At 25.9% G+C, this 18,098-nt stretch overlaps 1 protein-coding gene across 1 annotated transcript; it reads left to right on the top strand.

Moving 5' to 3' along the window:
- The first annotated feature begins 288 nt into the window (after positions 1-288).
- LOC145828867 (kelch-like protein 6) lies at positions 289-1,583 on the top strand. The gene is made up of 2 exons (XM_082936613.1): positions 289-1,204; positions 1,528-1,583. The coding sequence occupies exons 1-2, from the start codon at positions 289-291 to the stop codon at positions 1,581-1,583; spliced, it is 972 nt and encodes a 323-aa protein (XP_082792739.1).
- The last annotated feature ends 16,515 nt before the right edge of the window (positions 1,584-18,098 follow it).

The following is an 18,098-nucleotide window of genomic DNA, read 5'->3' as shown; positions in this document are numbered from 1 at the left end:
AAAACAAAATTTAAATGAACCTAAATAAAACTTTTGTCTTTAAAATAAATAATCGAAATTCCTGCTATTTAAAAACATAGAGAAAAATATGAAACCAACATTTTAAATTAAGATACACAAGTTAGTTATACATTGATTCCAGCATAATTCAGATTTTGTAATAATTTAAATAACAATTTGTCTTACGTTGAATATCTATTGTCTAGATCTTTTATTCATCTGATTTTTTATAACTTTTTATTAGGTCACTAGCATCAGACAAGCAAAAACTATAGTCTATTGTATAAAATGTTCAGTGACCTCAAGAAAAACATTACTGCTGAAAATGTTTCATTCATTTTAACAGTTGCTGACAGGTTTAGAATCAGTGAAGTTTTTGAAACAGCCCTTAACTACGTATCAAGGTGTTTTACGCTTGTCGTTGAAACAAAAAATTACTTAGAGTTAGACTTCAAGCTCGTTTCAAAAATATTGTCGAGCTCCGACCTACATATTTGTTCCGAGTTGGAAGTGTTTGGTGCGGCCGACAGTTGGGTGAGTCACAACAGAGCGGAAAGAAACAGGCAGGCGAAACATCTACTTCTAAAAGTTCGATTCCCCTTGTTGACGGATCACGCTCTTAAATTTGTTTTAAACAAAGATTCCTCGTTCCGTGGGAACAAAGAGTGCCTCTCGTTGATTACAAAGATATTGGCCGAAAAAGATACGTTTTTTACAGAAAGATCCGTTTCATATTTTACTAACAGATACTGCGCTCAAAACAACTTTAACATACTGTTTAGTGGGGGAACAGAGCAAATGATGTATTTAAGTCCTTTTTGCAACTTGAAGCTAGTCGATCCGATTGCGCTGGATGATTTAAAAATCATCAAGTCGGCAGTGATAAGACGTTGGGGCTCACAAGCGGTTTGCTTGAAAGAAGACATTTTCTTTTTAGGAGGCATAAGCCCTGAATACCAAGTACCACTACCAGTTGAAAAGTACTCGCTGGCCACTCATGAATACGAAGAAGTGTCCAAGATGCCTGATGATCGCGGCTTTTACTGCATTTGCGCATTCATCAACAAAATATACGTAATGGGCGGCTGCAATGGATATGTGGCACTTGACTCTTGTTTGCAGTTCGACGCTGATAAGTACAAGTGGAAAGCAATGACAAAGATGGAAGTGGCGAGAGAAGAAGCCGCTTGTGCAGTTTTCGAAGGTTTATTTTTTATTGAAATAGTTTTACCTTACAAATAATATATGGTCTAAATCTTCAAAGTCAATTTATAATAACTTGATAACATGCCTTTCAATATTTTTTATGTTAATTTTTAAAAATACCTTGCTTCATAACGTCAACAATACATTGCTATAATTTAAAATTTAATATAAATTTTTTTGATTCAGCTCAGTCTTTAATACATAGTTTTTCTAATCTCACCTTGAAAGATGTATTTAATTTATTTACAATCATATCAATGCATATATAAATATAGTTATAAATACACATGGATGCAAATATTTATGTTTTTCAACTTGAAGGTAGAGTCGTTGTCAGCGGAGGATTCGACGGACGCATTCAAACTAACACGGTTTAGGTTTACGATCACGCCGCCGATGAATGGTCAATGACGTCACCCATGAACGAAGCAAGAACCAATCACAGCATGGTTGCGGTGAGGAACAAGCTGTTCGTGATCGGAGGAGAAACGCGTGAAGTTTTTGATTCTATTTCCGGAAAATTTGCGACTTTAAGTGAGAAAGCACCGATGTTCGATTCAAGCAAAAGCGTTCAGATTGGAAGCAAAGTTGTTTTGTTCCAAGGTTACTCAACTGTTGCTTATATTTACGACACGGATAAAGATAAACTGAAGACTGTGGAATGCGAAGTAACGAGTCGGATTCAAGATTACTGCTGTGTTAGAGTACCAAAACTTTAAACTTGTTAATTTCAATACTGTTTAAACTTCTTACTTGTGTTTATTCAATAAAGTTAACTTAGTTGTTACATAAATTTGATATCAGCAATGTTAACTTTTCAAGAATTTAATTTTTTTTGAACAAACTAAAGTTTTGTATTTATTTCTCTGAAATAATTATTTTCGTGTACAATTTTCTGAATTTTTGATTATTTTTTGTACTCTCAACATAAACAAATTAATATAAGTTAAAACACAAGAAGAACCAAAAAGTGTAGTTATTTGATAGATCTATTATGTTAATAAGAATTAAAAACGTTTACTTTTACTTACGTACGCTTTAATAAAAACTTTAAAACTGTATTAACTTTACTAAAGTTAACAGTACAAGTTATTTAGAAAACATTATTTTTTCAGTCTTTTGAAGAAAAAAAAAAGACAATTACCTTTTCTGTAAATAAGGTATTTTTAACTATCCATGTCGGTTTAAAATGAAACCTATGATTTTCTTTTAAACTAAGATAAAACAACGTTATCTGTAAAGCCAATGAATAATGATTCTAGATAAACACATGTTTTACATAAAAATTGCAGCTATATATCTAAGCCTATACGTGTAAGTGTATCTAAGTTTACCTATTTAAGTCATGATGTAATCAATTACCACACAATGGCATCTAAGTTGAAGTTATTCTATGCATAAGTCTAAAACAGTACGAACTCCGTATAATGATCATAGAGATGTAACAGTAAAAACTTATTTTTAACAGTGTACTTACACTGCACTTTTTCAGAAGAGATAAAGAAATTATCAGGATGTTAACCTTTAATTTTAACAAAATTAGTTCTATTTGTTTTTTGTTTAAAGATTAAGTTTATATATATTCAATTTAGCAAGTTCATAACACTAAATATTTTCTTTTACGTCCAAGTACTAACATAAACATATTTGAAACTATACTGTAAATAAGTGAATACTTGAAAGAACATAAATTTAAAACAATAATTTAAAAAAAAAAAAAAAAATTGTGATTTAAGTATAGCAGGTATTAAAAATTTGACATTCTTTGTATTTAAACAATAATAATTATGTCAGCGCTTCATTTTCACTAACTAGTCTTAAATGTATTGTTGCTTTTTATAGCTCATACAACTAGCTAATTAGACTTAACTTATTTTATAAAACCTTTAAGCTCCAAATTACTTCGGTGTAACAAATTTTTTGTAGAAGTTTTTTAGTTTATCTATGCAGTTACTGCATCAAACTAAATACATACACAAATTTGAGATGCTTAAGTTTATTTATTCGCTATAAAGACTAAAAAAGATTATATTTTAAAGAAAAAGTTACAAAAAACAACCAATTTAAACTTTAAGCAGCTTAAAATTAACTAAAAGTATGGCACAGTATAAAGGTAAAAATGTTTACATAAACATTAATTTTAATTTGTTGTATTTTATTAAAGTCTTAAATATAATTTAAGTGCTTTACTGTTTTTTAATTATTTTTAGAACTTATCTTGTTTAAAATGTTTAAGGTTTTTTGACTTATTCACAAAAAATTACTTTCTGCACAGTAAATGTGATGAAATTTAATATTAATAACGTGATTTAGACTGTTAGCATAATTAAATAGTTTAACTTTTTTTCTTTGTTGAAGCACTTGTTTTGTTACTGCTTAACCATTTATGTATGATGCTAGTCGCAACAATACAAATTCTGTACAGGCATTAAAACGTACAAGACGTTAAGTATATTTATTTTTTACTTCTTTATAAAGTACACTGTTTTTCTTGGAATTGTTATCGGGGCAGCAGTAACCGCAAATTTTATTTTCACCAAGTGCAAGAAAAAATGCGCTCATCCGAAAAGAACCTCGACAACGAAGCAAGTTGTTCAAAAGAAACAAATTCCAACATAAAAACATTTGTCTGAATATCGAGTACACAATAAAACTTTTTTAATCGGAAAAAAATCCAAAAAACTTTAAAAATTACACCCGAACGGAAGTCTTGAAAGCATTTTGAGCGACGGACTTTACGAAATTCCGTTAAACTGCACTAAAGACAGATTGTTGTGAAAAAAAATCATCCAAAATAAGTTGTGACGTCATAGAGAGTGATCTGGATGAGGTTCAGTAGAAAATATTTGTGACGTCTGATGATCATATATACGATGAAATTCCAAAAACTTACAACTTTCAAATAATAATTGTTTGAATTTATATTTGAAAGCTTCTAAAGTGCTGTTTTAAAATTTTGTACTTGATTATACTTATATGTTTTTATTCAATTGATTAAAGACTATAATTTATTGTCAAAGGTTGTTAAGTACAAAAAAAGTTTTATAGATATTTCTTTAAGATGATAGAAAATTTAAAATTCTTATTCAGATCATTAATAATAAATTTATAATTTTTTTTTTGTCAAACGTGCATTAAACTCGCCGAATTTTTAGTTAAAAACTAAATTTGTGTTGTATATATAACTACATGATTTATAAAACATAAAATTAATATAGGATTTATTAAGATCATCAGTTGAAGTATTTAAATTTCCATGGTTATATATGTAAAAATTTTATTAACAAAATTAAAAAATACTGACATTACCTGGTTACTACATGTCACTACAGTTATAAATATAGTAACATGTAGTTTCTAGGGGTAGGTGTCAGAAACGCACAGCGTCACTTTGGCACGAGGTGACACTTTGGTACGGCGTTACCTAAGCACGGAGTGACACTTTGGCACGGCGTTACTTTAGCACGGAGTGACATTTTTCCACGTAATAATTTTAAATCTTTTAATTATCTAAAATAATTAACCTAACGAGCAAATAATTTTAAAAATAAGCTCTAACAGTTATAAAAATATCGTCTTAAACATGTTTATCAATAAAGTTTTTATTATGGGCTTAAAATGAATTTAAAAAAAAAATTAATCTTTATATATCTCAATTTTTATTTAAAACTTACACTTAAAGTTTAGTCTTATTAAAATCAGTTGAATCATTAATTTTTTTTTAATAGTCCTAGAGCTTGTATTTATTGTTAGCTTTATTAAAACAGTTTTATGACGAAAAATTAAAAATTAAGTATCAAAACATTTACATCTAAAATTAAATAGTAAAACAAGTTAATAAAGTACTAAAATTTACTTTTGTTTTAGTTTTAACTCAAGCTTAATCTTGTAACTCATTTAAAGCATTTTAACTTTTAGTTGACAAGTTGCTTAGTTCGTTTTTAAATTTTTAAACAATACAGTACCTAATGCGATTTAAACCGTGCTAAAGTGTCACTCAGGGCTAAAGTGTCACCTGTGCTTTTCTGACCCGTTCTCGCTTTTAGGTAGTGTCTTTTTCTATCGAAAAAAAAAACAATATATCAGGGGCGTGTTTTTACTGGTTTCCTGTTTCCTGTGAACTCCTTGAAAAAAAAGAAAAGAAAAAAGAAAAAAAAAATCCTAGAATATCACTAAAAACGTTGTTTATTGACTTTGTTTTGGTTATTTGAGAAACTTTGAATAATGAATGTTTAATTTATAACACTGAAAGATTTAAAAGTTTCATTAACAAAAAATGCTTAAATAGATATTAAGTAAGATTTTTATTGTGACGTCATAATAGGTAAAACTTTTAAAGCAGCATTTTTTTTCTAGAAAACTTTTTACTAAGATGCTCTTAGTTCCCATTATAAATTTTTACTTAGTGTAAATAACTTTTGATTAAGTATTGTTTTTGAACTAGTAAATTTGTTTTGGTAATTAGATAAGCTTTGAATAATAAAGGTTTAATTTATAACACTGAAAGATTAAAAAGTTTCCTTAACAAAAAATGCTCGTTTTTGCCCAGCAGAAAAAGATTTTAAATAAAATTTTAATTGTGTCGTCATAATAGGTAAAAGTTTTAAAGTAGCATTTTTTTCTAAGAAACTTTTTACTAAGATGCTCTTAGTTCCCACTATAATTTGCTACTTATTGTAAATAAATTTTGATACAGTATAGTTTTTGAAGTAGTTAGTACTATTCTACTTAAAAAATGTCTAATATAATCACTTAAGTTTTATTTTACCAAGTTGGTTGTATATAATAATGTTTTGTGAAGCTTTTGTACTTTAAAGTTTTTTTTTTTGTGTGTCAACCAACTGGGTTTAAAACTTGAAAAGTTCAATTTAGAGAGTTTTATAAATTATTTTTAGACCATTTTTTCTTTTATGATTTAATGGTATTTTGATACATTTTTTATTTAATTTGTTTTGTTTTTGTTCACTGTTGGCCACACAGTTGGTTCTTGATTTTGGAGTTTTTTAACTCAAAGAGATTTCAAAATCATTATTAGAATTCCTGCACCATTAGGCAAACATTTAATTATGATTTAAAAATATTTTAGTTTTGTTGTAAAAGTCTAATTATTTTTTGTAGTTACTTAGGATGATGTCGCAGCAATATCAAGCTGAAATTATATCGTGTTTAATATGTTTTTGAACCATAGATAATATTAATTTAAATCCGTAACATGATTGATCTAAAAATTTTTTTCGTCTTAAACAAGCTATATAAATACATAATTGAACTTAAATTCATTTGTTATAAACTTAAATACTTAATTAATTTTATTTTACAGTATATTTATTCTTTCAAAAATTTATTTTGCAAACTAAGTTTCGGTCAAAGACCTCGTCAGTGCTTAAATAAATCTAAATTATATAAATTATCTAAATTAGTGACTTTAAAAACTATAAAGAGAACGGAACAGAATTATCGAAGTATATATGGAAGCTTAAAAATAAGTAATATTGAATACAAAATAGATTGGGAAATTATTCACCACATTGGCAAAGCAAAAAACCCACAAAGCATTTAGATTTGTTTAAGCACTGACGAAGTCTTTGACCGAAACTTAGTTTGCAAAATAAATTTTTGAAAGAATAAATATATTACTTCTCCTCCAGCAGTTGAGATCTCTCTATTTGTTTTCTTAAAACCAAAACTTATATTATTTTACAGTATAGTAATTTATATAAGTTATTGTATCATTTGCTTTATTTCAAAAATACAAGCAATTAAATATATAAGTTATATTGGTTTATGATAAATAATTTTTATTTATATATTTATAAAATATATTTTTAGGCCCTTAATTATGGTAAAAAACAACATTGAATTTAATATAATTTTAGCTTGATATTGGTCCAACATCATCCTAGGTAATTACCCATTTTTTTAGTGAAATTTCAATTAATATAGATTTAATTACTTAAAAAAATGTTTCTATTATAAATATAATTTTTCCAGTGTGGGCTACCGATGTTGGTGGCCCAACATTTAAAGCCTCAATTGGGTCAGGTTGACTTTATGTGGGCAGATTGTCAACCTGACCTTTTTGTTCATACTTTTCCTGCAATCGGGGTGACCTTCTAAAAGGCTTATTTTCAGGACCCGCTGCAGGCACTTTATCAGCAATACTATCTAAGCTGGACATAGTACTATAACTAATTTATAAGTGCTTATTTGTAATTATCAGTTGACCATATATATATAAACACTTAATGCTACTCTAGGCTACTTTATATAAATCAGACAGACAGTTTTGAGTGATGAATCTTTTATATCAAACAAAACAAGAAATACTAGCATATACAAAAATATAAATTACTATGCGAACTTTTTAAAAAAACTACAAGCTATTTAAATCTATTTAAAAGACTTTAAACAAAAACTAAAAATTAAATAAAACTTTAAGTAAACAAGAAACTGTAAAAGAATAAAATATTAAATATAAACCTGGCTTAAATATTTAAACAATTAAATACCAGTTGAAATATTCACTTTTAAAACAATACTAACAATAAACATTCACAAATCAGTTCAAGATAGTTGTTGCTTCCAGCTGCACACCAAAACTAACCAACTGCTTACAAATAAACTGCCTGTCATGTTCTGATGTTTAGTTGCATCAGAATTAGTTTGAAACACGTCAGATGATTCTCATTGGCTAGTGCAATGAAGCGTATCTAATTCAAAATATTCTCTGAGCTCAACTTTGAATAATGAATAATGCACGTGTTCATTACACCAGCACTTTTAGTTTTAATTTATCTAAAACTAATACAGTATAATAAATAAAAATATATAATATTTTTCCATTACTACTTATATGTTTTTTTGTTTCTAAGCAGAAAAAAGCATTTCAAACACAGAGTTTTTCGGCTAAATATTGCGTACTTAACTGGCAGTGCATACCTAAGAGCTGCGTACTTAAGCGGGAAATTAAGAACAAAAAAAGTTGTGAACCCCCTTTGAAAAAAGTCTGGACACGCCCCTGCAATATATTGATATGCTTGATTTACAGAAATAGTTTTTCTGTGACTTTCGTGTTAAGTAGGTTTCATAACTCTCATGTTATTAAAAAATACAAAAACAACAAAATATTAAATAGTAAAACAAGTTAAGTGTTTAATAAACACTATAGAGAATAAGTAGCAGAATTTAATTCATATTTCTTCTTTATAAAACAAGAGACTACACTTACAAGTAAATGTTTAACAATTTCGATTAGTTAAATTCTTATCACACTGTAAAATTAAACTAACATACATTTTATACTTTTAAAATTTAATTTTATATATGTTGTACTAGTTCACGATTGTTCTCTTTAAATATTTGTACAGAGTAAAATTCAAAAAAATTATTCATAACTTTATGTTACGTTTTCTGGGACACTAATATTAAAATGTTAAATTTGTCAATGTTTAAAATAATGTTGTACTAAGAATAACAAAGTTTAAAAATAGACAAAAATGTTATTTATTTTACTTGTAGTGAAATAATTACATTTACTTGTGACAGCATGTAATAAAATTAGAAAATAAAAATATTAAAAAAGTCTAGTATTTTAAATTATAATAGTTGAATTTAATAGACTTATTAAAGGAAATTTATAAACGTTCTATAGTTTATTTTTATGTTTACATGTTTAACTTTAAAAGCAATGTCAAATCTAAGGATTTATTTAAAAGAAAGTTATTGTTATACAAAAGTAAAAATCATTAAAACTACTTCATATTTCAAAGATACATATTTTGAAGAAGCTAGTTTTTTAATATAAAACAAGTAGTTAAACTAAATCTTTAAAATGCTTTTAAGATAAAGGTTAAATTATTAAAACAACTAGTAATATATGGTATTGTAACAACTATCAAAAAAAAGTATAAAATATTATCGTTTAAGATTTTTTTCTTCTTACAAATATTAAATTTTTATTAAAAAAATGTTTATAAGTAAACTGACGATTGTATCTCTTAACTTAAAATTATGAGTTTCGTCTAAAGTTATATAAAGAGAATGTTAAACTTGTAAAATAAAAACCTATTTTAAATATTTCATAAAAAACTAAAAAGATAAGACTTCGAAAATTCAAAAACTAACTTTTAATTAGCATTGTTATCAAACACTGTTTCATACTTACTTAAAAAAAAGATAAAAACTAACACATACTTGTCAAATACAAAACTTAAAGTTTCAAAAACTAAAACCTCAAAAATATCATAAGTATAGTGTATTTAGTACATTAGGGTACTAAATATAATTTTTTTAACAAATGTTAAGAAAACTGTGCTTAACTTTTATAATTATTTTAAGAAATTCCTCTAACTATAAGCTCTGAAAAAGGTTAAAATTAAAATAAAGCTAAAAATGATATTACTGTAAAAAAGATACAGTATTTAGAATTTGTATTGTATTAGATTTGTCTACTAAATGATATTTTATTTTACAAGCTTTGTATATTTGATTTATTTGTTAAGAACACTTAAAATAACAAGTAGCATATAAACAGAAAATAAACTAAACTTGTTGCTCATCCAAAGGTTATGAATAACTTAAGACAGCTACAGATCTTTAAAAAGATACTGTAAAATATATGTTTAATTCCTAGAGTAAAATAGTAAATTGTTCAATAGTTTTTAAAATTTGATAAAAGCTAGTTTAATTGAACAAAATAAAGTCGAAAATAACATATAACCAAAGGATGATGATCAATTTAAAGATAAAATTATTTTTAAGATAGTTCATTATTAAAAAAAAGTTTAAAATCTATTGTTGTTACCAATGTTAAGTTTGATTAAAACAAAACAATATTTCAATATCAAACTTAAACAACTATTTTGAACACTGCAGATGATGAACACTGAAAGTAAAAAAAAATCAAATTAAAGAACAAAAATTATATTTTCTTCTTTTAAATAAATTAATAAATATTTTTTAAATATTAGCTAAAGTTGAAAATAGATTATTCCTTAACTATATTATAATATATAAGTGAGTTAGTAGAACATTCATAAATATAAAAAAAAGTTAAAATAATAGTTTTTTTACTTTTTCTCTTTTTTTATTTGTGCTTACATATGGAGTTTGAAGCTTTTAGTCAGAAAATGAAATATTTTTTAAAATACAGTTTTTCCTTTTGTTTTAAAGACTATTTATTTTTTAAAAAATAAAATTAAATTACTTTAAACATTCTTAGAAAAAACATCTTAATTAACATTTTACATGTAATGAAACCCTCAAAATTAAAATAAAGGGTATGTAGTGTAGTGATTTAATCAAGCTTTTTAAGATTATATGTTGTAAAAAAAAAGCTAACATTTTATCTAAATGCTTAAAATAGAGACAAAATTTAATATTCAATTTTAAGTTTGATTACGATTTTTTTCTGGAAACGATTAGACAACAAGTTAAATTTTTTAGTCTTGTACACATCAAACCTAAACAACGAGATGAAATTTAATTTATTGTTTGTTATTTTTAATAGATTTATCTACTTTTAATATCTTTTTTTTTGTTGAAACTAGAGCATTTAATTATTATAACGTCCACATAAAATTAAAGTCTTATAAAATTACTTAATGAGAAATTGTAAAATCAAGAAAACTTGTCATTAAATTTTTATATATTAGTACTTTTTTAAAACATCTAAAACTGTTAAATTCATACTTACAGAGTTTATTGATGACTTTAATAAAGTTCATATGTAAGATTTAATAAGAAGATAGTATGAATTTCAACAGAACACTAACGAAACTTGTTTGTCATAATACTTTTTTTTATAATTTAATTTTTTTTTTTACAACTCAATTACTATCATTATAATAATATAATTGAATAAGTCCTGATAAATTTTTTTTTTGCATTAAAACACAAGTAATATCAATTTTAATAATTATTTTAATAATTATGTGTTTACAGTTAAAGATAAACATGAGATAACAAGTTGTTTAAACACATAACATAACTATCTAATTATAAATCGAATTAATGATAGCTGACATCTTAATAAAACAATTGATTTGCAAAACACTTCTACTAAGTTTTTTATCAATTCAGCTTGAATATTTAATTTTTAATACTGTGTTTAAGTTTAACATTTGGTTGTTTATTTTGACATTACTGTGTAATGAAATAAAAATAGTTTAAAAAACCCAAGTAGTTTAATTTTTTAGGTATTGTGTTAATAAATACCTATAGGTTTTTATTATATATAATTAAACTAAAATTTAATAAATAAATGAAAGGCTGTCAGCAAAGTTTTGTTTTCAATTTTTTTACGAAAGTCTTAACTTAAAATCCTAATGAAAAATTCAAAACAAACTCTATAAAATAATATTAATAATAGGTCGCTAATTTTGAAATGTAAAATGTTGAAAATGTAGATAAGTATTAATTCATCAGTCAATCATTTGTATTGACTGTTTTATTCTATTAGTGATATTGTAATATTCTATAAACTTAGTTATAAGTATTACAGTATAAATATTTCTTACTCAAAAAATATCCTGCAAACAAAGGTTCATAAATTAAAAGTAAATAACTAAACTGCAGTAATAATTAAACAGAGTATGAAATCAAAGTATTTAAAACCTGTGATGATAAACGGCAAAAAATGGATTCAAAGTGTAAAAATCAGGTTTGTTAAAGTTTAACTTTAACATCACGTATTTAGTTGAAATACTCATTTAGACAGCTATTAAAAAGTTTTATTGCTACAAGCATACTTAATTTGCCTTTAACACTTAAACAAGCTTTTAGTTTTATAACTAATTAAGCTTTTAAATACTTTTGAGGACTACTAACGTTAATTAGTCGATATAAGATTATTTTCAATGTTTATCTAATATCAATATTTTATTTTAAAATAAAGAATTAACCACTGACTTCTTTATTATATAGACACAATAAAATTAAAAATGTTAGCACCATGAATATTTATCTTATCAAACTAGCACAGACTAAATCAACTTTTAGAACGAAACAAACCAAAAAAAAAAAGAATGACGTGGAATACTTCAGCCCCTTTCCGCAGCTTATTTGTTACCGCAGCTACAGAGAACTTTGTTATTATCATCCGCAAATCGACTGGGAAACATTTAATTACAACGAGGGAGAATTTCGTGAAGGCTACGTCAACCCGTATTTTCAGAAGTTGAACCAAGATAGCACTTGGACTAATGAAATGGAAAAAGATATGCACAACAGACTGCAAAAAAGAATTGAACATCACATTAGAGATAGGGATAGTGCTCTTGAAAAAAAAAAGGAGAAGAGCTTTGTTTTTGATGAGACAGAAGCTGACTCTATGTGGGAGCTTTTTTACCATAAAGGTGGTAAATTTGAAGGCAAATTTCCTGTTAAAAGAAACTTTGAAGCGAGTGCTTACAACGAAACATCACAGCAATCTTCAAGCTCTCAAGCTTCTTCAGCACATCCAAAGAGTTCGGAGCAACAGTCTAGGTCGGAAACTTTAGAGCAAGAGTCTGGGTCAAAAGCTTCAAAGTCTTTAGAGCAAGAGATTGAGTTGGAAGGTTCAAAGTCTTTAGAGAAAGTATCTGGGTCGGAAGCTATACCGGGGTCTTTGGATTCTCCTTTGTTAGAAAATCTATGTTATATAAATGCCGGCTTGCAAGTTCTCACTCACACTGCGCCGCTTTCAGATTTCATCCTTCAGCATGAACCAGATCAATGTGAACGTTTGCCTCAATTTTGCCTTCTCTGTGCAATGCACGATCATTTGAAACATGTCAAGGAAAGTCCGAATAGAGCGCCAAAAATTATCAAGAATTTAAACGAAATACGTGAAAAAATCCCAATTGTCAACGCTGAATGCTATCATGAATTTTATGAAACCTTGATAAAAAAAATTTGGGAGGGTTGTTCGAATAGGTTGTCCTATCTTATGATAAATCAAATTATACTACTAAGTTATGTTGAAAATACTATTTGCAATAGATTTGATACACTCACAGTAAGTAAAATTATAGATCCTCAATGTTCATTCATAGTTATTGCAGAAGACATTGCGGAAAATGAAAACCTTCAAGATGCTTTAAATCGTACTTTTGATGAACCCAAACGTACGCATGCTTGTAAATTTTGTAGAAATCCGACGACCGCTTCCGTAAAAGAATTCGGTAACGACCCTAAAAAAATAATATTTGTCGACATAGCCAGGCCTGTTGACGGCAACGGTAATTTTGTTGAAAAGGTTGTCAGTTGCAACAAAACTTTAGATGCGAGGCCGCTCATGGCTGGAAACGAAGATGGCGGTCCTGTGCCGTACTCTTTGTACGCTGCGATTCTGCACAAAGGCAGCAACATAAAAGATGATGAGTACGTCGCATACGCGAAGCTGTCTGGTGACACGTGGCACTGTTTGAACGACGACGGGGAAAACCCCTCCGACGTGGATCAGCTTCGAATAGACGAGAAAGCTAGCTGTCTGTTTTACGAGAAAGTTGATTCGGACCAGCTTGGGCGCAGGTAAGTTATTAGATAAGCAAGGTTTGTGCTGAACTGTGTTCATCAACAATTCTTGTCTTTTGGTCTGAAGCTCTGCTCATTTTTTATTAGAAATTAAGTTTTCGTTTAACTTTTAAACTAATTTCCGTTTGTTTTATAAAATATTTTGTTCTTTTGCTGTATAAATTGTATATGTAATAAAATCTAAATAAGTTGTAGTCTGTTTTATCTGTTCAATATTTTTTGTTTGAAGCATAATTTTTAGAAGTTAGCTGATCAGACTCATTTTAGTTTAATATTTAGTGTAGACCATATAACTCATTAAACACAATGTTTAAATGGTAGCAGAGCGATAATGACCGGCCGCCTAGCTTTAAGTTTCAGTGAAATCTGACCCGCGGATAAAAGTATATTTTACATTTTAAAACAGCTATCTTTGAATAAGACTATAAAATTTCAATTTTAGAAACTGAAAATTTACTTCCAAATTGTATAATGTTTTTGATCATGTTTTTAGGTTGAATATATTGTTTAATATGAATTTTATTTGTTTAAAAAAAGAATTAATTTAACTAGTATAAAGTATTGGGTTGTATTAAAACAAATTCCTGCATGGTTTTAGCTTGATATACTCTTTAAAACTCTTCAAGCTTTAAAGTAAGTTCCACTATATAGCTTTTTATTAACTGAACACAATATGTCACTTATAAAATCTAGTGAAGAGTAGAACATTCAATTAAAATTTTTAGCAGTAAAATGATTTTTTTAAACTTTAGATGCTTTATTTATTGTAAAGCTGTTAAGATGATTAGTAACTGTAGAAAAAAGGCCGAAAAATAAAATTAAATTTTTTAAACATTTTCTTACGCACAACAAAAGGTATTACATGCATACAAACTGTTCGCAATGTACACTGACTTGAAATTGTTTGCATAAGATTAATTTTGTTAATATTAATTAAACTCAGGCCACTAATTATCAAAACATTATAAAAAACTAAGAATTTTCAGTTTAACTTTGTTCTAGTTTAAGCATCTATTAAATTTATTCGATTTTATGATTCAATTCAGGTAAAAATGATGTTTGCTAAAAAAAAAAAGTTTTTAAAAATTACAGTAAGCTTTTTTTTAATCAAATATATCGTTGTTTTTAAATTAAAGTAAAACTGATGTTTTTAATAAAAGTATTTTTGGAACTGTTGTTTTAAACGAATTTACAAGTATACTGCACTGTCTTTAAAGACAGACTGAAGTATTATAGAAATAAATGTTTTTAGTTTTAGCTAACACTAAAAGCAAGAGCTAGATAACATTCTGCTATAAACAAATTGTTTGCAGTTTTTATTAAGCTTCTTCATTTTAGGCTACGCATATATCTTTTTTAAACAAATTTAAAAAGTAGCTTAAAAACAATGAGTTATGTTTATTTTATTATTGTATTACCAAATTAGTTTTAACAACTCACTAAAACATTTGTATATGTTGAATTTTTATGTTTTTTTTTTAAATCGACGATGCTAATAAATATTATGTTTTATATATTAAACAGAACTTCTATATTATAACAATTTTTAACTTCATTTATAATTTATCGGTTTGTGCACATAAATAACTATTAGGTAATTTAATGTAAAGTTAGTTTTATATTGGTGGTTTATTTGAAAGACTAATAAACTTTAAAATGTTTTAAACGATTATAAATTAAAATAAAACTATATAACTGAAAAAAGATAAAGTGTTGTCCTAGCTCAATGCAACAAAACTTTTTATTGTTTTCCGACATGTTTATAGCACAATTTTACGTGTTTAGTTAAGTTGTTTTCTGTTTTAACAAGTTAATCTTTTAGTGCTACTTTGTGACTTGTTTTAAACATTTTCGAGCAACTTGTGCTCTAGTGACGTAGTATACAGACCCAATAAACGCTTGTATACACCTAGTATATAAAACTAAATGATAAGTTACACGAATGTGGAGCGTTTGTAACGAAGAGATTAATTTTAAAGTTGTGCTAGCGCGGCTGATTGTTTTTTAATACAACAAAATTAATAACCAAGGGTCTTTTGTAGTTAAAATTTACTATTTCGTTAAATTTAGCTTAACATTACTATTTAAGTTCAAATACTAGTTTTAAAACAATCATAAACAACATGTCGTATTCCATAAATATTTAGCTACAAAAAATAAACGATTTACTAACAAGGTTAACTCAACAAAAAATACTTTAGTATTAAAGTATATACATATGAAACAAAGTTAAAAGTTTATATATTTGACAACTAATTAAGTAATCTAAAAAAAATATTTTTTGTTTATGTTTTATTTACAAATGTTTTTGATAAATTTTCGGCACTTAGATTCATTTATAACTATTAAAATTTTAATTTTTAACGCCATCTTAAACTTAAAAAAATGCCTAAAGCTTAACTCCATATAATAAAGTTATAAATTATTTATAAAATGCTAAAATAAAAAAATTGAGGTGAAATGAGGTGTTTTTCGTTTAAACAAAATAATTTATAAAAAATAGTGCATGTGTTATGTTTGACTTAAAACTAACAAAGTTTTCTATATTTTCCTTTTTGTAGGTAAACATACAATACATACAAACTTAGAAACAAACAATACATACAGTAAAACGTTTATTTAAAATACAAAAAAAATTGATCAAACTTTTTATTAAAAAACACAACTTTGTTCATCTTAAGCTTACATTTTTTATGTGAGAATAGTTTCAAAGAAAATAGTTATTTGTTAAACAATTGATAATATAACATTTAGTGTTATTCAAATTAGAATTTCACAGCCAGTAAACTGAGCAAAATATTTGCTTTTAATTAAAAATGATTATATACTAGGAATATGACAACACTTCTCTATAAAATTTGTTAAATAATTAACAATAAGAAAAAAAAATTTGATTTAAATGCTTGTAGTTTTATATATTTCACTTCAATAATAAAAATTGTTTTTATTTTAGTAAAGACTTTAAGTGTACTTTTGAAAAAAGTTTCTATTAAATTTTGACAGTTTTTCTTTGCATTAGCAGTATTGTATGTAACAAACTATAAATTCTTTAAAATATAAATTATTAAAAATACAAACATTTTAAAAACAATAATTGAAAAGACTACAAGTGTAGATTAATAAAATAAACTGAGCTAAGATTTTTCAATTATTAAAGCTATACTAATACCAAGTACGAATAAATAATTAGGATTAAAAAATAAATTATGTTTAGTAAAATTGGAATTTAAAGTTTATCAAATCTATTTATTTTTAGCTCAAATATGATTTAGATATTAAATTTAAAAACCAGAATTAAAGATTCCTAATACACCTTAGAATTACAAAAATATAAATATAATCCTAATACAATAAATATGTTAAGTGTTTTTAGCGTTTGTAGTTTTTCTTAAATGAACTTCCAAACTCGATTTTGTATTTATTAGACCGTATTTAAAAATTAGAAGTTGAGTATCGAAAAAAAAAAACATATCTACCTTGTTTCAAAATATGCAATAAATCAAACTTTTGTAATAACTTTCAAAGCTATAACAAAAGCTGTAAAACTATTTTATAGCTTGTTTTTCAAGCTATAAAACTTTCAAGCTTTTTTTCGAATACAATTTTATAGATTGTTTTCATATAAAACTTCTGAAAATTCAAATATACTTATACATGATTTGTTTTTTTCGTATATTTTCAGCTTGACAAACTTCTGCTTAACAAACTAGTTCAATAAATGATACGGAAAAAATTTTGCATCAGTAGTTTGTTTTTATGACGTAAACATTTCTTTCTATTTACAAAAAATTGTTGAAAGATATAATAAATAATGAACTATGAGGTTACATAACAATAATAATACTTTATTAATTTGTATTGATGTATGCTGTACTTTTTTTTTAAACTATTATACAAAATAAAAAAGTTTAGGCACTTGTTGATAACTTTAAAGTTTTATTATAGATATGAATTAATAAGTCAAGTTCATAAAATAAACAGTTAAAACAAAATAAACATGGAAAACATATAGATGTGACTGTTTTTTAATATTATATATAATTTAATTTTTACTTTTGTCGGAAGAAATGGTAATTAGTTTTAAACTTTTAATACTTGTAAACACGCAAATTGTAACGTAAACCTTTTAAATCGATTGTATATAAGTATTATTAAGATATACAAAATATTTCAACTTTCAACACTGCAAAATGATATATATTCACAACAAATTCAAACAATAACTCAATCTTGCTGGTCTGTTTTAGCTTTTGTAAACAGAAATTTTTTTAATAAACAAACAAATATTTTTGATTTATTGGATATATTTCATTGTTTCTGAACAAACAAATATCAAATAAAAACAAAACAATTTAATTAAACACATATTTTTTTTCATT

Source organism: Thalia democratica, chromosome 2 (genome assembly GCF_965202585.1).
Source record: "Thalia democratica chromosome 2, ktThaDemo2.hap1.1, whole genome shotgun sequence".
Taxonomy (NCBI): domain Eukaryota; kingdom Metazoa; phylum Chordata; class Thaliacea; order Salpida; family Salpidae; genus Thalia; species Thalia democratica.
This window is presented reverse-complemented; position numbering and strand designations above follow the sequence as displayed.